The sequence below is a fragment of the Brienomyrus brachyistius genome, chromosome 12 (assembly GCF_023856365.1).
Source record: "Brienomyrus brachyistius isolate T26 chromosome 12, BBRACH_0.4, whole genome shotgun sequence".
Lineage (NCBI taxonomy): Eukaryota > Metazoa > Chordata > Actinopteri > Osteoglossiformes > Mormyridae > Brienomyrus > Brienomyrus brachyistius.
This window is the reverse complement of record NC_064544.1, coordinates 27,852,580-27,878,049: the sequence shown is the minus strand read 5'-3', so window position 1 is coordinate 27,878,049 and position 25,470 is coordinate 27,852,580. Positions and strand designations below refer to the sequence as shown.

General features: G+C 48.2%; 1 protein-coding gene across 1 annotated transcript in view; it reads left to right on the top strand.

Annotated features, from left to right (window-relative positions):
- The window catches only part of exoc6b (exocyst complex component 6B), a gene marked incomplete at its 5' end in the record, with an annotated part of 48,190 nt that extends 22,962 nt beyond the window's left edge, over positions 1-25,228 (top strand). Inside the window, 4 exon segments of the mRNA XM_048971719.1 lie at positions 917-1,058; positions 3,899-3,972; positions 20,471-20,583; positions 23,320-25,228. Coding sequence (XP_048827676.1) covers positions 917-1,058; positions 3,899-3,972; positions 20,471-20,583; positions 23,320-23,446 — 456 coding nt within the window.
- Positions 25,229-25,470: the final 242 nt, after the last annotated feature.

The window sequence follows — 25,470 nt, the reverse complement described above, 5'->3', positions numbered from 1 at the left end:
CCTCAGGGAGGGCTAGCGGCGCCCCCAGGGCGTTGACTTGGCCTCAGGGAGGGCTAGCGGCGCCCCCAGGGCGTTGACTTGGCCTCAGGGAGGGCTAGCGGCGCCCCCTGCCCTCACTCTGGCCGGCCCCTCTGGATCCTCCCCTGTTAATTAAAATAGTGGGGGCTTTTTAAGAGTAGATTAACATACAGGTGGGTTGATTCCAGGTCAGATATAGAATAAACACCTAACATGTGCAGATCTTGAGGTGTTTCTTTCCCTCTTGCTCTTCTCTTTGTATAAATGCAGTTGAAACTTAACTTTTGCCCTGCTACTCACAAGAAGTAACTCCACTATGGGCATTTTTCTGGGCATTTTTATGGGCATCTGGTACTATTTCTTCCTCTGTTCAGTTTGCTTTTATCAGTTTTGAAACATTCTCTGTAGGGAGAAATAGCCTGTTTGAGACACTCGTTATCGCTCCCAAGTTGCCTAAAACCATGTCCTCTGTTGTGGTGTGGTTGTGCTGAGGATTCCAATACTCGTGGGCTAGCTCCTTAAATGCTGCAGTCCTTCTGACTTGGATTGCTCTGCTGATGGGATTTTAGTGATACTTAACACACTGAGGGAAACTAAAACCAGTCATTTTGGGATCTCCAGCATAACATGAACAATTTTGCAACTAGCATGCCGGCTATAATGGAAACTAGTCATTTTCATTCAACAACTGCTGCTTGAAAGAAAAGGCCGGGCAGCCAGGTGACTGGTTTAGCATGTTTGCAGTCTGTTCGTTGTTTCCTGGGGGATACTGGGAGGTTTCTGGTTTTGATGGTTCCGATGGTCCCGGGATGCATCGCGCGGCTGCTTTTCGGCGCGGGCTGCGCCGTGTGAGGAGCGCAGGCCTGCGGCTAACGCACCCGCATGCCTGTCCTTGCAGGGAAAAGTGGCGCAGACAGCCTGCATGTCGGCCTGCAAGCACCTCTCCACCTCCATGCTGCAGCTGCTCCTGGAGGCCGACGTCCGGCAGGTGTCCATGGGAGCGCTTCAGCAGTTCAACGTCGACGTGAAGGAGTGTGAGCGTGAGTCTGCCGCTCGGCCCCCCTCTCCGTCGCCTTCAGACTTTGCCTATCTATCTAACCCCCCCTACCCTGCTACACATCATTGCCATTTCCCTTGCATGTAAAATGAGATATTCATCAAATTCTTTGCCACTTTTGATGATATTGCTTAGCTTTTTGATGTTGGTAAGCTGCCGGCTACAGTTGAAGTGGGTTAGACTAAGTAAGAATTGGACTACAAGGCCATACAGTGACATACAGTGACATACAGTGCACACAGAATTTTTTGGGGCGCTTGCTTTATTCTGTAAAAACATTGCAGATTTACTGCTTTCATAACAAACAGTCCTTTTACAAGTATGTGTTTAATCTCTGCATATCATCCGCACAGACATATTCTTTTTGTTAAGTGTCATAATTTTCTGACTCTCATTCAATTCTGCTCTTGCTATTTTGCTATTAATTGCAATTGCAGTCACTGGCTCCCAAACACAAATGTTTGGTGTTTCATGTTATTGCAAAGGTTATTAATTAAAAAGTGTCCAATGAGACAGTTGTTGTGAATTTAAAAAGTTCATACACAATCAGTTTTAGAACTACAGTTTTGTTTTCAGGTTATTAGAACTTGAGATTAATGTTTTACTTTAATACTTCTGGTTTTTAGCCCCAGGTGTGTGATACGTATTTTTCAGAAATGAATGAAGTACTGTTTTTTTTTTTTTTGTTGTTAAAACTCTTAAATTTGCAATATTTTTACTGAATTAGGCAAGCATCCCAAGACTTTCTGTGAGCGCTGTACACTCCATTTCAGGGTTCAGTGTCAGGGGCATAAAAAAAAGTGTTTTATGTGAGATTATTGCATTATCCCCCTTGAGCCATGCTGTCTGCCACCATTGCTGCGGTTAGGGTCTGGTGTAACGACCAAGCTGATAACTACAGGATCAAGTATCACAGTTCAGGCCATTCAGAGAGAAGAAGGAAAAAGTTTTTCCATCTGTGCCAAAAGTCAAAATTTTAATTTTTTGTGAATGCCCGTCAGGTCAGTAGGTAAAGCTGTGGTCAGACTCGGGAATTAGCTCTCCCCCCCGGAGCACGGCTGTCTGTGTGCATAGCCTTTTTTCTCCCCCCCCCCCCCCCCGTTCCGCGGCAGCAGTGTTGGCGCATGTGGGAAGGAAGGGTTCAGAGGAATTAAGGCAGGGCAAAAATAACCCTAAGATGTGACCACTTGATTGCGCAGATGATGTGTCTGCGGCCGTATGTATCACTGAGCTAATCTGTCTGGGCTCTTGGAAAGGGAGGGGGGCAACTGGCGGGGCTGGGCGGGGTGCTCACAATGGGGCTGCTTGTAGCTGAATTTAAACCGTAAGCCATTTATTATTATTACTATTATTATTATCACGTTATATATTTTTTTATTACTACCCCTGATGCTCGCCTGTTCTGATCGTATCAAGAAAAAAAAATAGAAATGGCTCAAAATATGAAATCTGGCCTGTCAATTTGACACCCACACCTCAAATCAGCAGCTCTTATCAGTCCGTGCAATAATGCTTGATGGTCCTTGGTCATCAGAAGGTTTGGGACCCCCTGCTGCAGCTATTGCGCCTCTGGGGTACCGTCATAGCATGACTCTCTGATATTTTTCATTGCTCATTATATAATCATTCTTTTGCACATTAATATTTTATCAGCGTTTAATACAAGTTCAATGTTTTGCAAGGTGCAAAACGTGCTACTTTAATATTGTTCTGAAAAGCTGTTAATATTTGGGTTTGGCCGGTATGGTGTAGTTCTCAGTTTGCACCACAGAGGGCACTGTGAATCAGCTTGTCCCTCCTCGCTGGTCGTGCTTTGCATGAGTGCCTAAGCCGTCTCTCCTTCCCTCGCTCGCCCGCCTGCTCGCTCGCCGCCCTCCCCCACCCGTCCCAGTCTTAAGGCTTCTGTTCAGTATGCAAGTTCCAAGCTCAAGTCCAGGGCTGGGAAAGGCAGTGGATGAGAGAGAGACCTGTCCCCTCAATGGCCAATGTGCCCAAAGGGAGCGGGGGGGGGGGCGTAGGGTCACGGTGTCTTGCCGTTTTGATGTTTGTTTGCATGTTAGGTGGCGAAGTGCTATAGAGGGCAGGGATTTTACAGAATGAATTCTGACACAGCCGTCACGTGAGGCGAGCTGCCATCTGCCCCGATCGGCGCAGAAATAATTGCTGTGTGAACGCTACGGGTGCATGGACACACAAAGGCCCCAAGTACAGAGAACAACCCCTGGAAAGAGTTTTGGGGTCAGAAATAAAGATGGCAGGCGTGTAATTCCTGTAAGCGGTGATAAAGGCAGCCGCCTCGTGAGGTGAAAGAGATTCTTCACAGCTCAGTTTGTTTTGTCTCAGTGTGTCAAACGTTTTCTTTTTTTTTTTTTTTTTTGATACTGAACTTCTTGTTTACGGTTCTTTCCAAGGGAAGCTCAAACGCCAGCCTTCTTAGCCTACCCCCCCACCCCCGAACCCCACGCCTCCCCTTCACACTGTCCTGCCACTGGACCCGGACACAGCCCATGGGAATAAGCTCCAGGTTTGGGTCGTGGGTGTAAAGACACCCCCTGTCCCTAGCATCCTCCCCCCGCCTCGCCATCCCTCTTGTGTCAGATCAGGACTGGTGAGAATTAATGAGGTTTTGATGACAGGGAGGGTTTTTGGATAGTACACACAAAGCCGGTGGCAGACCTAGAGACATGACTCGGTGGGGGCTGCCCTGACCCCCCCCCACTCCCCCTCCCTCCGACCTCCCCTTGTCCCGGCTGTCATCCGTCTGCCAATCTCCCTGTCCATGGCAAATTCCCGGCTCTCTTTATCCGTCTCCCTTTCCCACAGGGTTTGCCAGGGCCGGCCCGGTGCCTGGCTTCCAGGGGGACACTCTGCTGCTGGCCTTCATCGACTTGAGACAAGTAGGTCTTTGTTTTTTCTTCTTCTTTCTTTATTTCTCCCTTCCTCCTTTCTTCTGTTTTCTCCTGTTTACCCCTCACCCCCCCCCCGCCCCCCCCCTTCCCTCCTAGTCCCCCCAAAACTCTACCCCAACCCCAGTTTTGTTGAGAGGTTCCTTTGCTTGTCTCGCTCCCTGAGTAAGCGTCTGCATCTGTCTGTGTGAGCCTTTTGGGCCATGCTTGTCTCGGGTCGTGATGTCATTGTGCTTCACTGACACTCAGACGGCCGAGCTGGAATTTCACAGCGCTGCAGCGGGTACCGTGTTATACGCCTTCGAAGGATCCACCGCAGACCGCAGTCACCTCGTCGATCCTGTTGACCGTTCGGTCTTGAGGCTTTCGTTGGTCTCAACGCTTTTGCCGCGGGTTGTTTCACGGTCTAGCTGTCTGGACCGTTGACTCTGCTGCTGTGTGCCTCTCAGTCTCACCCGGCAGTGATGCCTTCCTCAGACTCCTTCGCGTCTGCTGGACTCCTGCTGGATGTCACTCACATTGTCACTGGTGCTCACGTTCTCTTGACCAGTTACCTATCACCTTGTGTGTTCATACCAGTGAGTCCCCAAATAAGAGAATGGAAAGTAGAGCTGTTTTTTTTTTTTGGGGGGTGGGGGGGTGGGATGGGAAATAGAATGTCATCCATATCGACTAGCTTTAAAAAAAAAAAAAAAAAGAGAGAGTGCCCGACCTGCATCGTTGTCAGTGGCTCTGAGCAGAAGACAGATAGCCCTGGATGGGCCGGCAGGCAGGATGAATGAGCTGACAGACAGTGACGGATGCCTCTTTCTTCCAGTAAAACAATTCCGTTTTGTCTGTGCTGCCATGATGATGCAGTGCCACTTGTTTTCCTCGGCGGTTTACTTCTGCCTTTGCCGAGGGGTTGTGTTTTTGTATTTTCGCTTTGTTTTCTTAGACCTACAAGACGCCGGGAGGAAAAAGAGGGGGAGAAAGCATCATTCATACCGCGTTCCTCTTTATGGGCTGTTATCTGAAGCAGGCTTGCCGGGTCCTGTCCAATTTTGTTATAATTATTATTATCAAAGGCAGTTTTTGGGGGACGATGACTTGTGTTGTCCCCGTGGTGGGGTTCTTTCAAGTGGCTGTTTTGGTGATCGGTGGAGGCAGAAGCATGGAGGTGACCTGGGTGTCCCTGTGCCACCGGCTCTGAATGGGGTCGATAAATCACCCTGAAGGGATTTGTGTCCTGGCGGCCCCCAGGTCCTGGGACGTCGCGGAGGACAGCATGCGCTGAGGGCAGCGGGGTCCGGAAGCGCGGGGGGAGCTGGGCGGAGCTGTCTGAGTACACCCCCGACTCGATGTGTGTCTGACAGCCCGGCGGAGATGGCGGCTCCTGGGTTTGGGCTCTGCTGTAGACAAAGATCGATTTCCCGAAGGGGTGGGCAGGCATGGAGGTGAGGAGGAAACTAGTGGAGTGTAAAAAGTGTTAAGACAATTAGCATTGAGATGAGGCAGAGGTTCGCTTGCGGTGTTGGTTAATCTGCGTGGCCAATGTCTGGGGGACGGCATGACGATGCAGTTTAAAGCCGAATGTTGTTATCAGATCTCCCTCAGTCTTCAAATTAGTTATTTATACTTTGTAAGATCAGTGCTTGTCTATCGAGGTATGACCTCCTCTTAGTAAACCCTCCACATCATGTGCATCGAGTTGAATCACTGTGAAAGACAAACCTCACTCAAAGTACTTCTCTCCAATACATTGTCTACATTTACTCTAACTATGGCTTGTAGATGATCTTGGAAATGCTGCTGGTGTGGCAGCGGCTGTAAGAATCACCCATTTCTTATGTCTGTGCCCCTGCGTAGAGGACAGATTATGATCACTACGGCGGTGATCTATATTTAGTCCCCCTCCCCCCAAGGCCTGTGGTGGTGGGGACCCTTGGCTGCCCTCACATGCGGGAGGCCTCCTGGCCGTGCAGTGTCCGTGCCCCCAGTTGGAGCATGTGCTCTGGCCTCACTGTGCCTGAACTCTATCCTGGATCTTCATCCAGTCCAAATTCCTCCTGAGGTTTCCTCAATGGGGGGTGGGAAGTCAGTAGTTGATTGGCGGCAGGATGGTGGTATTAGAGAGCCGAGACCATGTTTGGGGACATGGGGGGGGGGTGATCGGGTGTTTTCGGTGCCAACCTTTAAGGGGCTCTTGGGGGATTGTTGGAGGGTCTGCAAGGCTTACATCTAGTCTACTGTGGCGGGTAAGGAGCTGCTTTCAGGGAGGATGAGGAGGAGGGACCCAGAGGCACGAGTTACAAATCTTAAATCCATGGTGAGGAAATTGTTGCCTGTTTGTGAACTGGGTCTCTGCTGTAGATGTTCCACCTCAGTGGCCCTTAGAGGCTGCACATGCGTCTGTGGTCTGTTTGCAAGGCCGTCAAGCTCCAGGCAAGCTGGAAAAACTATGTTCCAAGGTTCACGCTGAGCCCCCCCCCCCCCCCATACTACATTCAGCTCCATCCTCCCCTTGGACAACGTGGGGGACCACGCTGGGGATGAACATCTCTACCTTTTCAGAGCTGGGGAGCCGAAAAGCCGCCATGCATTCCTGTGGCCTGTCCGCAGGCACGTTCCCAGAATTCCTGAGACGCCTTTAAAACGATTCAGTGGAAAGAAAACTATCTTGTTCCTACTTTTTAAAACATATATATCCATACATCTTCCATCCACTTGGCTCCTGGTTAGGTTCGTGGGGGGGACCGGATGCCATATTTAGTCCACATCTTCTTTCTTCACACTGAAATCCCAGTGTCTCTGACCTCTGACCCTTATTGACCCCAGGGTTAAATTGAGTGACCTTTCACGCTGTTGGTAGATGCCAAGAGTAATGAGTGCTATGAGAGTTGTGCTGGTAGAGCTTCTGCTGACGTCAGTGGCTACCCTGTCAGATTGATGGGATCCTCTTTCTCACTCGTTCGCCTTGAAGCATCACTGGGATAAATCAATAGCAGTAGCAGGTGATCTTCTACGAATGGGGCTGAGCGCACGAGGTGAGGAGGTGAGTGGAGGAATGTGATGCCTTCTGTGAGGTTGTGTCCCTGGACAGACTGTCACTCAGGTTGTGTTGGAACGTCAACGTGAAGAGTGTCAAGGAGCTTGTTGTATTCAGGGCCTGGTGAGGTCAAAGGTTTGATTAGGGTGTCTGGCGTGTTTTGGTGGGTTAAGGAAAGTGTCAAATGGTGCTGTTATTTCTGCTGGTGGCCCCAGGTGAAAGGATACTGGCGTATCAGCTCAAGGGGGGGGGAAAGACGCATTTAACCTCCCCACCGCTCTGGAAGTAGCCCATCACTGGTCAGGCAATATTCCCCCTTTCATTCCCACCTCAGGCATGAAGCATTTCTGAAATGTCAGGGATTTTGGAAAATGTATTTTGCTAACAAGGAACTTGGGAGGTAAGAGGATCAGGGGGAGAGGAAAAATGTGCTTTCCCAACATTTGTTAACATTTATGTGCAGATATTATGACCCTGCTAATTTGAGTGCTGCTTGGGACTGAAATGCTAGTCGTATAGAATCTGGGTTATTTCATTACGGTGGCATAACAAACTCCCTCTCCTGAGGAGCAGCATAGCTGGACGCTGAAACTTTATCTAGGGTTCATTACTGGGGAGGGATCAGACTTATTTGACAGCTAGTACTTGTAAACTAAAGCGAGGCCTGGTCCTTCTATAGTTGCTTACCTTGCCTTGCGTTAGGCTCTGCTTTCAGCTTTGAGGTAGGTTGCATAAAGCTGGTTCCTTGGAGAAATCCTCTCTCACTCCTGTTTGCATGGTGTAAGTGTAACTGAGAGCAAATCCCCATCCGCAGACTTTGCTGCCGGGGTCATACTTTTACGCTGCCTGTCTGTCCTCCTGACAAACTGTCCATTTGTCAGTGTGAACTGTATAAATAACAGCGTCTGTGGCTGCCTGAGGTTCACAGGTGTAACATAACTTGTGGCTTTGATGGACAGATAGGATGCTAAGTGTCGCCAAGGAGCCGAATGAATGACGGCTACGTGCTTTGGACTCGGGCCCCTGGTGAAATTTTTTCCCCTTTACATTTTTTAAACTCTTGCCCCCAAATTATTGTTCCATTCATTCATTCATTCATTCATTCATTCATTCATTCATTCATGTCTTTTAGGCTAAATTTATATTTAAATTTTATATTGGCATACATAGATATTCTTTTCCTTTCATGTACAGATGGGTTGGTGATCATGCACACGTGTATCTGCCAGAATAATGGTTTGGCTGTTTCCGTCTTGCATTCATTTGCATCTTTCTATGTTGTTTTGATTGAAAATGCAGCTTCTCTCTATGAACAGGAATAGTTTTTCTCTGTAGGATTTAAATAGCATTACAGCTCATCATAAAAAACTGTGTTTTTTCTGGAATGCATGGGGTGAATACAGTGGAAATCTTCAGCTGGGTTTTTCAATTCTTGCATAAGAATGAAACTGCATGAAAAGCGAACTCCCCGGCCCGCCCCAACAGCGTGTAATAGTACTGAACTTACCAGTATGCCATCTGTGCGGGAATCAGGACTGGTTTACTTAACGTTGTTTAGATTGAGTGTGTTCTTCCTTTTCAGAGATGAGAACATTTATAGAAAACGTGTGGAAGCCCGAGGCTGTCATTTCTGGGAGATTCCCGGTACTGTTCTGTACTAACGGCAGCACTAGCGGTAAGAGGAAGGACGCTGTCACCCCCCAACCCCCCAGACTGGATCCTGCGGGGAAGGCAGTAGAAAGGTGACATACTTGAATCAGTCCTGTTCTCTCATTGTTATGGGGTTATGCTTCGATGGAGGCGATCGGCAGGGGAATTGTCACTCTCCTGCTGACTGGCCAATTCTGTCCTCTGACACGTGACTCCTGCCGTCTTGACCATTGACTGGCTGCCCTCCCAGGTAACTAAACAGATCCACGACATGGCAATTCTTAGCACCAGTAAGGACTGGCCTGCTGTGTTTTAGCCTGAAAACCACATTTTGTTGGTGTAATTTTAACAAAGGAACAGATTTGTACAGTCCAGTCACACTGGTTTCTTAGTATTTAGTTCCTAAAATGCTGTCAGCTGTCTCGAGGAGCCCAGGTCTCCATGGCGGTGGGAGCCTTCAGCGCTGCGTCAGTCCCTTGTTTGTGGTCTCGAGTCTGCGTGGCGGGGTGCTCAAAACCGCACCACCTGCCCTCACAGTGCACCGCGCTGCCCTGAAGGCAAACCTACGGCCAACTCGCTCCTGATATCTCTGTCTGCGTCAGTGGTGTCATGAACTTCTCAGGGGAAGAGATGAGCCCTGGAATGACATCTAAACACTCCTGCCGTCATCCTTTGTGCTACCAGCAAGACTTTACACTCTGTCCTCCCTCCGACAGGGCATGGCCCTACAATGAAGATAATGAATTCTTCCCAATAGATAGGCTTCTTCCAAATTCCTCAGCACTTGGAAACACAACCACCTCAGTCTGCTAACTTTGTCTATCCAACTGGCCAGTTTAGTGAAATGGAAAAAAAAAACAAAAAAAAACAGCATAAAAATGTATAGAAATCCACAGAACAAGGGGATGTGAGAGCTGGAACGTTGGATGCTGCATGTCTGTGGCTTCCAGATTCTTGGCTCTGATGGCAACACTCACAATAGGGACTTATTACTCACCCTCTGTGCGACTTTTCCATCAGGACCACACCACTGTGTTTCTCAGTATTGTCACTGGTTTTGTGTTCCACGGTAGCCCTTCTGGCGCCTTGTTACCCCCCACCCCCCTATACTTACCTACTTGTCTTGGGCCTGCACGTGGGGTAAAGATAGCCTTGAGCCATTTTGGGACTTCTTGTTTAGTTTCTTGTGTTGACGTTTGATTCCGTGAACTGCCGTCTAGGATCGGTCCTGTTCGTTTGGTCTACCGTGGCACCTGTGGTCTACGGAAATTAGGGCATGTCATTGTCCCGACTCCAAGTGTCCACCCCCACATCAGGAAAGCGACGGGTCAGTTTGCCTTCGTGTGCTAGCTTGGTTGAGATTAAGTGGAAAAGACTAGACCGAACCCGCAGATTCCTTCGATCCTCATGGGCTTTTCGCAGTTCTCCTGTTAGACTTTTTGAGAAGAGTTTTTAGCGAGAAACATGACTTTTGCGGTCCTCTGGAAGATGGGAATTGTCAGGAACTTTCTGTCTGCGATAGAACGTTAACCTGTTATTAGCACAATGAGTGGGAAGGGGTCCTTTCGTAAAACACAGCTTCGTTTAATTTTTATTGGATATCACGTACTCTATGCATTGTAAAATGGAAAAATTAGATCTTAGTTTTCTTCAGTAAGCACTATAGATAACGGAGTCTGGATGCAGCGAGACTTTGGCTGGGGGCTGTCACCACTGAATAATCCTTAGCGACGCTTCTTTCGTAGTAAGGTTCGCTTCCTGGGGCTGCAAAGCCAGATACAGAGCATGCCGGCACTTGAGGATCAAAGGCTGTAGCATCTGAAAAATGAAAATCCTCATCGGGATCTCCATTGCTTGGGTCCTGTGTTGTTTCAAGATGCCTTTGAAAAATGGACATGTGTAATGAATCGCAGGGGTACCTCCGTTCCACGCTCGGATGTGTTTAATTAACGGGCCGCCTCTACTGCTGCTTCATCAAAACATGGTCCTTCAAAGGCAAGCGAGCCCTGAAAACATGGCATTTCCAAGAAACTAAGGAACCCCCCCCACCTCCTTGACTTGTGCACCCCACTCCCTTAAAATTTTCCCTCTTCTTTCAAAGTAACTAAGAAAATCCAGCTGGGTGTCATGCTTGAGTCAAAGACAATAATGTGTCCCAGAACTAGCCATGGGCTCTTCTGTTGTCCCTGGGTTCAGCTGTGTCTCTATGGTTCCCTCATCTGTCACCCACCTGTCTTCAGACACACGACCCTCAATGGTCTTCATTACCGCTCAATGTTTGCAAGACCGTTCGCCTTATTTTTGTCATTGCCTTGTCTGTTTTGCTGATTTGCCTTTATACCGCTTGCTCTTACCTAGAGGGTAAATTTGTTCTCGGGCAGGAACATTTCATGTCACTGAATGATCCGAGTCCTCTGATGGCATCCGGAGTGACCAGTAAGCTCTCATTTTCAACACGGCTGTCGTATCCTGTGAAGTTCTGCGAAATGTGGTCTGAAGGTGAATGCTGTCTGGAAAGAGAGACTTCAGGGCTGGGAAAAGGCTGAGTTGATTGCCAGGCTTTCCTTCCTGTATGATCTTTAACTTAATTCTGCCTGCGCGAGTCCAGAATTCTCATACCCAGCAGTTCTGCGGAGGTCCAGGAAGTCCTAAAAACCCAAATATTTAATGTGGGGAAAAGTTAAACAGTGGAAAAGGCGTAGATAGTGGGACATCTCCAAACCCCAGAGACCTCTGAGATGAGGTGTGGAGTATGGAAAGATCATTTACCGTCTCCCTCCTTTTTTTGGACATCATGTCTCCCATTTTGAAGCGTTATTTTCAGCTTAATTTCTTTTTTAAAGAGGCATCATATTATTTTAGCTTTTGCAGCTTAATTGCAAAATGGAATTTTCTTCCTCCCTCATCCTTCAAAGAATATGTCAGCTGTGAGCAGTGCAATCCAGACAGGCTTCTTACGGCCAAACTGCCCTGGCAGGGAACCGCGGGGTCAGGAGGTAGCGGTGAGGAGGAGCATGCCGGGAGCCTCCGCTCTGAGCTGACAGGGGGGGTGCGGGATTTGGGGGGGCACTTTGTGGTACGCGGACCCTGGAAAAGTACATCTGCTGTGGGTCCACCAGCCAGTGCCGCTGAAATGCGACCTGCTCTGCTGACAGGCAGCCCTGCCCCCCACCGACCCCCCCACCACCATGTTGGTCACTCTGGGGTGGCTTTACATTCAGTGAGAGGTCGCTCTATGGAGAGAGAGTGTGGCGTGAGCTTACTGGGAACAGGAGTGAGGATGAGAGATGAATCTCCAGAGAGGTAAGGAGAGAGAGGAAATGAAGGATACAGAGAAGGGTACGAAGTGTGAGTAAGGGGGTCTGGTGGTTCAACCCCCTCCCCCCCCCCCCGACTCGCTGCCAGATTTGTTGGCTCCAGCATTGAGTGTGAGGTGGTCTTTATCCCCTGCTGCTGCCGGATGAAAGGTTAAGCCCTCACTGGGCTACCTTGGCAGTTTGACTCCCTTAAATCTGAATGAATGAAACAAAAGGTAGACTTGGGGGGTGTCAGTCATTGCTTCCTGCTGCTGGGTCTCCTCATCATTACTAATGCCTTCTGCCTGCTGCAACCTGTTTAGAATGTCACACCTGATGATATAGTGACCAGGGACTTTTACAGCTGTTATTCCTTCAAGAATGAAAGTGAGAATAACTTTTTTTTTTTGTTGTTGTTTTCTGTTGTGCAATTGCCCTGGCTGACCTTATCTTCACAGGAAAATGACAATGGATGAATGAAAAGTACCAGAAAATCACCTTAGAAATCCCAAGGTCCACAATTTCAGAAAAGCAAAACGTATTACATACTACGTTTCTTTTGGGAAATAGTTCGTCTGACATGTTCTTTTTGTATTTTTTATTGTTTTGTGGTTTTGTTTTGCTTTATTTACTCTTGGTTACCCATTGCTTATATAGGATGCCATTCAGTAGCAGTATTCTTGGTTACTTGATACAGAGTTTGGTGTAGAGCTGGGTTGTTCTGTTCAATAAAGTAGCTTGGATTGCTCGTCTGTGATCTTGCTTCCAGTGAAATTAGAGCGTGGAGTCTGCTGCAGCACACTGTGGAGACCCTGGGCTGGAGGTCATACCCATTGCCTTCTTGAGCAAGGCATGGTTTACATCAAGGGTCTGGTTTGCTAGTCGTGTGCAGTTCGCTTGTTTATCATCAGCTGTTTTGGCTTCAGGCAGGAACTGATAACATAAATGGGTAATAGTTTATTGGCAAAGATGAAACCCAGCAGGGGTAAATCAGCCATGTCTTGGCCCAACCCTAACCCAGACAGACTTGGTTTGGGTCGCAATAGGGATAAAGTTTATGGCACTCGCATATTCCACTGGAGTGATGATTTGCTCTCAGGTCACGCACATGATGAGGATCTAAAGCAGAGTACAGTGGGTTCCATGTCAGATTTTTTTTCTCCCTCCAATTGTGGTATGTAGAACATGCATTGCTGGTGATTCTGCTGTTTTGATCTCTCCGCCTTTCTGTACATCAATGTGGTAAGCAGGTGCTGCCTCTTCTCAGGCAGAATAAGTGACGTGGCTCTGACCTCAAGCTGGCTCCAGCACACGCTGGCTGACCTTCCTGTACTTAACAGCCAGAACCAGGCCAGGTGTAATCACTTTCTTCAGCATTTGATACTGCCTTCTGTCACAGAGAGAGAGAGAGACTTATTTAGGGGGGGGAACAGGAAGGGGGGGTAGGTGCAGCGGCGTGGCCTCGGTGCGACCTTGCTTGCGTTTCCTCGGAGCTATGGTGGATAAACCCAGCATGCTATCTCTCTCGTTCATTCTGTCTCTTGGCCTCTCAGTCTCTGGGGCTGGCCTGACCCCGCTACATTGTGTGGATTGGCACAACGGATGGCAGGGTGGGGGATGCATTTTACAGAGGGGTGAGGTGGTGATGGTGGGGGCCAGGGTTGATGTTGAAATGCTGACCTTCCAACAACCTTGGCGACTGTCCAGTTTGGGAGTCATACTGGAGGCAGAGTCACAGCCATGACACACTCGCGGTCTAGCAGTGAGCAGGAGTCTCTGGGGATCCAGGTCCCCTCGGGGGGGGGGGGCGTGACCCTACCTTCAAGTAGAATTAGCTACAGTGACAGTGGCGGCTGGGGTTTAAATTTCATTATAAAGACGCATTTTTACATCATAGCTTCCACTCAGAACAGCATGAGATTTGTGTCGGAAGGTGTTGGGTTTAATTTGTGGGCTTTCTTGACCAGTAAGATTGCAGGGAGTGAAGATAAAGATAGAATCAACTTGTCACGGGCTCTTTTTTGTTTTGTTTTTTTAATGGTGAGTGTTTGTTCTCGTGCCATGAGAACCTCACTGAGTCACAAGCCTGCCCACACCCTTCCACGGTATATCTCTGTTCATCTCCATGGAAACAGTAACTGCTTCACTGACAGCTCTTCTTATCAGATATGAGAGAAGAGCATGGTGTTACACAGGGGAGAGAGTCATGCAGGTGTATTCACTTCAAAGGTAACACAGACCCCCCCCCCATACACACACACACACACACACACACCCACACACCATGTTATCATAATGGCAAGTTTACTAATTAGCCTTCCAGGAAATTAAATGGTTTCCCTTTGTCCTTAGAGTGACAGTGCAAACAGCTGTTGCTTGTCAGATTAGAAAATTCCCCACATTAAAAGCAGGGTGGGGATAGTTGTGACAGCTGAAACACTTATTTAATTACTTGGATGAATAATATATTTAAGATATAAAAAAGATTTTACATTAATTTCGTAAACATTTCACTCTCCTCGTTTGGCTTTGTTTACCCTGAGCCCAAATCTCCCCTGACAAGTTGAACAGGATGCATATTTCATTATAAGCCAGCGTGGAGGTAGAGTGGGAAAGGTTATGAAAAAGGACACATGGAAACTCCAGGCTTCTCTGTTTATCTCCATCCATTCCAGTTGCATGAAACACTTGATTTTGCCGACTTGCTTAATAATGTTTAATTCTTCATTTCGATGTTTCCCCATCATCCTTTTTATATTATGTATTCACAGAGCCATTTCCTGGCTGGCCTTCTAAGTTTCGTTTCACTTAGATTAAACTTTTGCCCATTCGGTAACCAGTTCATGAGAATTTCGACTTTTATTAATGGTGCTGTGGAATTGTCTCCTTTGGGATTTTATCCAGTTCCTTAACCTCTCTTCCCGAAGTGGCCTCTTTAGGAGTTCTTTGCCAGTGACAAGTGTTTTATAGGTGCATGTTGGCCGTTTATTGTATGGCTGTGCAAAGGACCTCCTTGGTACAAAGAGAACGTCATCATTTACGCCCTGCGCTCTTGGTACGCCACGTGCCTGTTTTTCACACATTAATTGTGAGCTGCAGAGAGAGAAGTTGACCCCGGCTTCACCCCTAGTCTGAGGCAAGCTGCTGGCTTGGCCTTGTGGCTCCCTGGACTGTGAGCAGTGAAGCTTTCCTGTGGGTCCTTTGTGGTTGCCTCGTGTTAGCATGGCTAGGCTAACCAAAGGCTAGGTCTTCGTGATTGTTTTTCTGTTGATGTAAGAGTGAGGTTGATGGAACTGTAGTTGCAGTAGGCCCAGAGATGGCCGGTCTGCCCTGTCAGCCTGAAACCCTGTGTTCACCTCTGTTTGCCCGTCGTTCTGATGCCCTTCTTTAGAAAACTGCCCAGACAGCCTTGGCCCAGTGCCCTGGCAGGGTTCCATGCTTCTCAGGGTTCCCCCAATACCTGCCTGCTTCAGGACTTTCTCTCTTCCTCTCCTGCTTCCCCTGCACCCCACCTCTTCACACATGCGTACACGCACGCGCATCTCAACTCATTGTGACTCCTCTGCTCCTCGCAGTTTGCCCCCCAGTCCCAGATTCCTTTGGCTGCGCTCAGCTGTTCTGACTTTTTGGCTGAACCTCCGGTGAACCCGGTCAAAAGGCGGTCAGTCCTCGGCTCGGGCGACCTCCTACGAGCCCCCTGGGTGTCAGGCACTGCTGGAGATAAATAAACGGAACTGTGTGATGTGCAGATGGTAACGCTGCAACGTGAAGCCAGCTTTGCCTACCCTGTTCTCCTCTCCTCACCCCTTGGTGATCTGCTCTGTGTAGCCTAACCCAGACATCAACAAGCCACAGCCTGGAATTTTGACACACCTCTGCATCCCACACGTAGACTGTACTGGATAGACTACCTCTCCCTTTTGTCTCTGGATTGAGTCCCTCTCCTCTGGTTTTTTGCTGCCTGAACCTGGTTCAGCTGCGTTGGGAATAGATGACTAAACCACACATCGAAGCTCGACGTTGGTTACACCTGTAGTTCTCAGACATACCAACCGACCACCAGCCCAAGTATGCAGTTTGAGCCAAGCTGCCACACCACGTTGTGAAATGCTTTGCTTCTCTCAACTCTGATGACCCACTGCCGATGTGATCCAGCTCCACGTGCCTGCCTTAACCACTGCTCTGCTCTGCACCTCTTCCCTGACCTTCACTTTACGCTCCTTTATAGACGGGAAGTTTATTTGGAGGTCAGGTCTCCCCCCCAGGCTGACATAACCTGACCAGAAGCCACAGGAAAAGGCTGTTTTCACTTGCCTTGCGATGCCGCAAATGGCACAAAAAAGAAAGCTGATAACAGAACAATGACCGGCCCGGTTCAGGGCTGCAGCCACCATCTTCACCTACTGTTGAACCCAAGTATCCTTAAACTTGAATTCACCGTGCAAATTATTTGAGATATTCTCTCATACTATACAAGAAGGTGTTTTTTCCCTGATACCCATTTGGCTCTTTACAACATATGTTTTTTAATTTACTTTATTCTCTAGTCGCTTATAGTCATTGTACGGGCCAATATATCGCACTCATTGCCTTATATAGGACAAATTTGTGCATGAGGGTGGTAATGAGTGAGAGGGTAGTGGGAGCCTTTGTCCTCATCTTCTATGTTTCCTCTGGGTAACTTTCGTTCGTTGCTTTCAGTCCAGTGACTCTTTTGCCACTGATTTTGCCTCCTGGAACATACTAAATAGAGTTTAGCTGATAGAAGATGAAGATTTGTGTGTAACTTCTGTTTTCCTAGAGAAATTTTGGTTAATTTGGATAATGTGGGCTTGGTAATTAGGTTGCTTTTGCTCAGTGCCTCTCTACCAGTCACCTCCACTGAAATCTGGGCAGAATTCACATTTGACCTTTAATTATATAATCTCCTGCTGACGTGTTGGCTCTGGTTTATATCTGAGATGACGGGTGGAACCTGTGTCTGATTTTAGGACGACACAATAGCGGCGTTGAAGTCCACTGTGTTTTCTTCTCTGTTCAAAAGGCTGATAATCTGTTTCTGGTTTTGGTTGTTGTGCCTATGGTAAGTTGAGGGCCTCCATTTTTGTCCTGCAGAACGAACACACATGGAAGTTAGAGCTTCAACCGTGTATGGTTTTACTCAGTGCTGTACTGATGTAACTCTCCAAGTCGCAGCTATTTAGAGCTGAAAGGTTACCTGGGTTCTACGTGTGGACGTTGCCCACCTAAAATGCTGAGAGCTTCAGTCTGAACGAGTGATATCCTGGTGTCAGTGAGGGTAGGTGTGTGTTGCCTTTCGTAGCTGAATTCTCACCAATTGTTGCGGAAGCTCTATCGACCTTGCAGGGGTTAGGTGTCCGTCTTAGTGGTGGGTGTTTGCAAGGAAGCAGGCACGCACGCTAGTGGTCCTGGTCCCAGTCTTTTGAGCCTGATAACCCTTGGATAACTTCTGACCTTCCTCATGCGTCTCGATCTGTAAAGAACCACCAGGGTAGGTAGTGATAGACATTATCCCAGCCCAGTAGCAGATAGCACTTATCGCCATTGTTCAACAGGATCCTGCTGCTGAGTAGCGATCCCTTTCCCTTCCTCCATTTCCTCCCGCACCTTGATTTCCCAGACCCTATAGATAGTGTGCTAAGTGCTGCTTCCATCTGCAGCGTACTCAGCAAAATGTTTTACATTTCGCTTCCACCATTATCTCTCCGCTCCCACAGATAGCATATCTGTCCACCATGGTGGCCCAGAGCTTTGTGGGTTTTGCTCTTTCCTCAAGGGGACCCTAAATGGTTTCAGCATTTCCAGGCCGATGGCTTTCAGAAACGGAACAAACGTCGGGTGTGGAGGTGGAGGTACCTAGTCAGCTTTTGTTGATCTGCTAAATTCCTCATCAGTTCAGGCTCCTCTTATTGGAATTTTTTTTTAGTGTAATATCTTTTCCTCCCGTGGTGCTAGTATGCATCTATGTGTAAATATATTGAAATATAGAAAATGAAAAATGTCATGCATATAATCTTTCTAATTCATTTGTGCCAAGAAAGTTAGCCACTCTTTACAATCTCCCTTAAGTCCAGCTAGAGTCAGTGGTTTGACACACTAAAGCGTGATGACCTACTGATCACCTTGAAGGTGTCTGAATTCGTTTACGGTATCTGGGAAGCACGTCCACCTACTCCTCTGTGTTTTGCACATGTCTGATTCATGTCTATGCCAGCAGCCGTCAACCAAAGCCCTACACCAGCTCACATCTGTGGAGCACATTCACCTACTTTCCTGCACAGCAGACCTGGACCATCTGGCATCTAGCAGACTGGACGTTCATCCAGACTCTGGAATTGAGCCAGTCTAGTGAAGAGCGCAGGTCCGTCCTGAGCTCACGTGGCAGTGATCTCGGCGGAATATCACGTAGCTCTTTGGTGACCTCCTCGGCACCTGCAGCTAACTCGTGTGCATCATCCTGGCTCGTGGCTGACCCTGAGCGATGCGTGTGAGCGACCGGGCCGTGTTTATTCATTAGTCTACTTAAGAAGATCAGTGGGAACATTCTGTTTTGTTTTGACTGTTTTAGATGATTATAAAAAATTATTTAAAACCAGAAGCCTTGTGTTGTTTCGGAAAATTTTGTTAGCAGCGACTCGCCTTCGAGTGATGTCATCACCCAAACTATTATACTGCAGTAATCCAGTCAGCACAATGACCCACCTCACAAGGGCAGAGAAGGCTTATCATTCTCTGCCAGGAAGACTGTAGTGAATGCCTCCCTGTTGACACACCTGTTGGCAGACAAGTCTGAAGTACATGGCAGCCCTTCTCTTTGAGTTCCAGGTCACACTCATTTGTTTGTGGTTGTTTTTTTTTTTTTTAATTAAGTTTCTCTGCTCGGCTTAAAGAAGATTTCCTAGCAGTTATCATCATTGTTATCGGCGTCTCCGCAGTAGTTCACATAAAAAGCGATGCCAGAGGCGGCCTGCCAGGGAATGTAGAAAACAATGCAGCATCTCAGAGGCCATCCAGAGGTGAGCGCTGGAAAGGAACGCTGTAGTCATCCGAGATCATGCTGCTGCCGAGTTCAGGGCCAGGGCTGGGGAGCGTGGGGGTTGGGGGGCGGGGGGGCATGACGGGAAGGGGTCCTCCAGAGACCTGCAGTGGGAGAGGGAGAGGAGGGAACTGGCCAGCTACTGAAAGTGGGAGAACAACAGGCAGAAGGTCTGGTTACTCATGACACAGCTCCAGGCTCCATGCTTGGTTGAGCCCCACTTTCCCTCCGTGAAGGTCCTCAGCTGTTTTCCGCATTGCTGACGAGACCCGCGACTAGACAATCCGCTTTCCCTGCGAATAGCGTGAAGTGACCGCGGCCGAAATAGATCATGCAGAGTTGCGGCCTGTGAACACGACCTATAGGGACACCCGTTGAAGTACAATTCAGCGACCCTTGTATTGTAGGCTAGTGCCCCAGCACTCGTGCTTCTGGCTGGGATAAACAATGCTGCATAAGAGGGGTGCAGATGGAAAATGCTGCAGCCGTATGTCCCTCCCTGGCTCTCTCCTCTCCACAGGCCGCAATTCCCCAAGCATTCCCAACAAATAAACTCAACAGTCTGAAAAATCATTAGTTGCCCTAAACTACGCACCAGTCGCAGAAAAAAAAGAGCACTATCTACAAGAGGTTTCCCCCTTCCCTTTTTCTGGAAGAATAACAGGAAGTAATAATGCCCTGCCCACCCCCTCCCCCTTGCCCCATTCCCCCCCCCCGTCTATGCTGCTGTGTTTGTTCAGTGTGAGGGCCCGATAACAGCAGGGTCAGCGCGAGGTGAGGCGGCGAGAGCGAGACGCAGTGAAAGTTCAGCCGGAGGTGAAGGCGGGGCTGCGGGAGGGGTGATGCGGGGGTCAGGGCACGGGCGGTGCAGGCCTGCTGGCTCCCGCGCTGCTCGCTGCAGGTTCCCAGCCATGCCTGCTTACCTGCGCCCCGTGCAGCATCCCTGTATGTGACACGTCCCCCAGGAGGCCTGCTATTGTAGCTCTGCCCCCCTTCCCACCCCCACTGGCTTTGCTTTGATACCCCTGATGACTTCGATGTGTCTGCTGGTTAACACTGCCCCTTCGGTACCATACCCATTTCATTGGTAAATCTGTACACCTGCAGAGCATGCAGTCCGCTTTTTACCCAGGGTGCACTGAAGCTCTGGTGAAGCCTGATGGAGATGGACTGGGGCACGGCAGCCCAGTGCTGTGTCTGCAACAGCCCACCATTTCCTTAATGGAGTATTAGATGTTCCTGCTTTCCCTGGGTACATTGCATCTTCAGACTAGCAGGATCCTTCTATGATATAACCGATATCCCTTATTGGGTCTTGTGGCTTCTTGTGACTGTGGATCAGACGAGGGTTTTGGCACACACCAAATCCATCCTGAATTCTGACCATGTGCGCTTGTCACTTATGAACCGGTGCCAGATTCTCATCGCCCTCATTCTCTCATTCAACTCTCTCTGCAGCTGCTAGACCTCTTCACCCAGTGGGACTGGTCCACGTACCTGGCTGACTACGGCCGGCCCACCTGCAGGTACCTGCGGGTGAACCCACACACTGCTCTGGCGCTGTTGGAAAAGTAAGTGTGCAGCAGCCCCTGCGGTTTCCCCGTTACCCGTCTGTCGGGACATCGCCCCCGGCTGGGGAGTAAGTCACAGGCAGCCCAGCTGCTCCAGTACTCCACAAACATACGCGTACACTTGCTTTAATCCTGCATTCTGCAAACATGCATAACTTTTTCCCACACTGTTCATTCAGAATGTGTGTGTGGGGGGGCATTTACCAGCAAACGCACTGCATTTTTGCATAAATTCACATTAAGTGACTGCTGTTCTTTCTCTCTGCTGAACTCTGGGCTGTCTGAAGGGTTTCCCGAGCGTGAGTATCTGCCTGGACTCAGCACATGCTTGGCTTTCCTTGTCATCCAAATCTTCAGTGTCTTTTATCTCCTGCTTTTATTGTAGCTGTTTGGTGGTTAGGCGCTGCAGGCCTCTTACTGTGGGGGGGCCCCTCTTCAATGCATGCGTGTGCATCTGTACATGCATGTGCATGTTCAGCTGTGTGTCTTGATGCGTTTTGCGTTCTGTCGCAGATACAGATGAACCCCTCTCTGGAGAAAAGAGATTTTCTCTGCTCAAGAGCAACAGAGGATATGCTGCTTTAACTCTACTTAACCTGAGATTCCCGAATCTCATGGAAAAACTATGCAAATCCTGCATTGTTTGGCCCATGTAAAACACAAATCTTTCTACACCATTGCAGTATGAGTGAATAATATGTATCTGTTGACTGATAATGAACAAAAAAACTTATCTGGATAATGCTTTTAATACTTAGTCTTAGATGTTTCTGACGGCTCTTAAACTTAGAAGATAAAATGAGGAATGGGGATATTGTTGAATGTTGTATTTTTGACCTTTGTGCTGCACAATGTGTTTTGGGGGCCTCTTCCAAATGAGGACACGGTGCTGATGCCTTCCCATGCCTGGCTGGCAGCCTGACTGCCTGCCTGACACTCACTTCCTGTAGGACTGTCACGCAGACTGGTGTAGCCAATCACGCCGTCCTGGTCTCTCTATGCGACATGCCAAAAAAAAAAAAAAGCAGGCAGTCTCAGGATGATGGTTATCGCCATGGAGATAAGAACACGGCTGATAAGGAGACCATATCTTTGCTTGTGCAGCAAGAGGAGCTCGCTAATGACGACCATGGCTGCGGAGACTATGCTAGTGAAATTGATAACAAGAGGAAGTTCTTGGGTCGCATGTTTGATGCAGGACAGTCAACTGTTTTTTTTTTTGTCCCTCCAAGCAGTTTGTCCATCTCATATTAAAATGCACCAGTGTTCCGCTAAGACTCTGTTTTGCTACCTGCTGGTGAAACAAATATGGTTGAGAGTAATCTGAGATGGACCCACTAGGTTACGCTATAGACTTGAGTCGCATTGCACTGCTCCAATCCGCCCGGCACTGAGGGGTTAGGAGCACAGCTGAGCAGAACCGCAGCTGGACTCGCAGCTCCTATGGTGTGATCCGGCCTTCTCTGCTCCCGTGGCGCCAGTTCCCGGCCCCCTGCTCCTCCTCTCCGGCCTGTTATTACCGGGCCTTTATCCCGGCGCAGTCCGCTGTGACAGACTTGGCGCTGGTCTGCGGCCCATGTGACTCCCTCCACCCCCGCTATGGTGAGAGCGTTTCGGCTCCCACATTTCGGTCATGGGAGAGAGACGGAAGGGCTTTGGAGTGTTGGGGGGGTGGGGGGGGGGCTAGTTGTCCACAAACTGGCAAAAAGCCGCAACGGACCTCCCCAGAGCTGGAAACACCCATTAACTTACTGTCACCAAGTCCCCCAGTCACTCTGGTGTCTGCTCATCTGTGTTTGATTCCAGATTGGACCACTATCAACACTTACAGGTTAACTCATCCAGGACTAATGGGACTGAGCTTAATTCTGTCTAGAGGGCATTCAGCTTCAGCCTAATTTCCATCCATCATCCTTAGTGGAAGGACCCGACTAATTGGTTTGCTAATATATGTGCCGAAAGGCCTCATTCTTTCATAAAATGATTTGGAACATTTTGTACTTTTTTGGTAAAACGTTTTGTCTGATTTTGGTCGCTTGATTTATTATGATATCAAGCAACAGACATGGGCACGTAATTGTCCATGCAGAAAAATTTGTGGGACTTGCTTGCCTGTAGCAACCAGAGAAGGCGGGTGAAAAGATCCAGATCTAGCTTGTGAAGGAATTCACAAATGGGATTGGTTAAATGATTGCTGTAGGTTGCGGTCTTAGTCAACCATATGTCATGTATATTGGTGTCTAAGGCAGTGGGCGCCAACCATTTTTACTGCAAGTGTTTGGAAAGACGGTAATCTGGGGAGCTCAGTAGATTTTGCTGACCAGGGTGGGGTGAAGAGTAGGTGCAATGACCTGTCTTGAAGATTGGCCTGTCAATTTGCAATTGACCGGTTGGCGACCACTGCTCTAAGGTGTTATACAGATTGTGTAGCCTAAAATACAATGCACCAGTGCATAGATTCCCTGTCCTGGTTGGATACTATAAGTCCTTAACAATCACAACATTGCCTTTATCACCACTGGTGGCCCCTTTGTCATCTGCGGACCTTGGATATACCCTCTTGCAGCAGAGCTTCTGTTCATTGCATGACATCATGGCTTGAATTGTGCGATTTTCAAAGTGTGGCCTTGTTAGGGTATCGGTTTATAATCATTTTCCATATGAATCAGTTGCCGTTGGCCGTGGTTTTCCTCCGTGCATTGAAGTAACACCAGGTCATCCTCCACCCCACTGCAGGATGAAGGACACGAGTCGGAAAAACAACGTCTTCGCACAGTTTCGCAAGAACGAACGTGACAAGCAGAAGCTCATCGACACTGTGATCAAGCAGCTACGTAACTTGATCTCTGCTCAGCAGTCCTGAGACTCTCACTGTCTGGCATCGCATCTCCATGCTTCACATAGTCACACCCCCTTAATTTTGTTTGCCAGTTGCCTGTCAGGCTGTGCCAGTGAAGCTAAGGATGCTCACTAAACTGAACCTTTATTTTTGAGGGTGGTGCACTTGTGGCCTATTCCAAGCCCACGTAGGCCACAGGGGGGGCAGTGCTGGATTTATATTCATGTAATGTGTGCCTTGATACTCAAACTCCCCCCTTTTCTCATTATCCATCTCCCACCCTATTGCACAGAGGAGGCTTCCTTTCCTAAAATGTTCCACATTTGACCTTTTGAATGGCTTGCATAGTCTGGTTGTGTTTCTCAAATCCAGCAGTCGCACTCCACGTCTAACCGATAAAGGCGGCAGTCAGAAACACTAAGTGTTCTCAAGGGTGGCAGATATTGGGTTCTCCATCATTTGATAAATTCACTGCTTAATGGGATTACTCTGTTTTTTTAGCGCTATTTTAATACCTGATGTACTATTTTTTTTTTTTTTATTCGTTTTGCACAACCAAGGGTAACCTGAGTAACTGGAACACAGGTTAGATTTTACTTGTCTCATTTCCAGAAGATACCTGTAAGATGTTGGATCTTGCACCATTTCTGTAGCTCCTATGATGAAGTACACCTGGTGATGTGTCATCTTCTCCTTCTGACCATCTTTTTGAACTTCTGGGACTCTGCGGGGAGAGTGAGTCCGTACAGGTACCATGATGCTGTGAAGTGCTCCTACTGTTTGTCTGCAGACTGCCATACCTGGAGCTTATCTTCTCTGTCATGGGTCTGTGATCGAATTCATCAGTTTCTGTCCGGCTTGACTCCCGATTAAGAGTCGAGTTGTGGCTTTATTGGCCAACGGGCTCCTCCAAGACATATAGAGTACCTATAGTGTGCCTAAATTTCTAGCTACCTTGTTAGAGCCCTGGACAAAATTATACTTTGGTCCCACTACTGTCATGTTCTTGTCTGCCAATAGAGGCCTTGTCAGCAATACTTATGGCTCAACACTGCTGTTTAGTCTTCCACGCTGACTGGTATCAGCAGTAATGTGTTGGAAACAGTGTTCATCGCTAGGGGAAAAATCCAATCTAGTCATATTGGTTGAGTTGTATGGGGGTCCCCCCCCCATGCAAAATGCACAAGAAGAGGTGCTGTTTTATTTTGTGAGGCTTTCAATGCCGTTCTGTTATAAAGGGATCATTATTGGTGAAGGAATCATTTAAAGCTGCTTCGCCAACAAAAATGGGAAAACATTGTTCTTTCTGTGCAGTTTTACTCGGATATTTCTAGACATTGGGAGAATCGGTTGTCGTCTTTTTTTCCCCCCATCCTTTTTTTTTAGACTTGTACAGTTGTGCGGTGGTGGTTGTGAGAGAGAATCTATGTGAACTGGGCGTGTGTTTGAGCCTGTGCCGCCTCTGCCTTGGGCTTTTTGTGTTAGTGGTGTGGGCTTCCATCAGTGGATCAATGACCACACCAGTCTAGACACTGGCTCTACAAGAACTGTCGACTTCAGGCCAGAGGATGACCCTGGAGATCATTCCACGTAGTTCGCAAGAGGCCGGGTGAGCACCAGAATCCTGAAGTGCGTGCTGTGAGGGTTGGCTTGGAACGAGAATCAGAGTGAATGAGTTATTGGGATCTTCACTGATTCTCACTGTACAGTTTGTATTTCATAAAACCACTAATGTTGCCAAGGGTGATGTAGTACTAATGAAGCTAATGCAAATATGAACAAATAAAGGAACAAATGAGAATTGTCCATTTCTGTGTCTCCTATAATATCTGTGGTAGGGGTGCATTGACTTTTGTTCAACCTAATGTTCTGGTGGTGTTGCTTATCTCCATATCCGATGGTTGTGGGATATTGGAAAGAGTAGTGCAGAAAAAATACTATGGAAATGTGTAACATACACTGGTGTGGATGGGAGAGATGTGTGAATCTTACTGCTTACAGCCTGTGTCTGTTGATCCTAACACACCATCGATTTTTGTGTGACCACT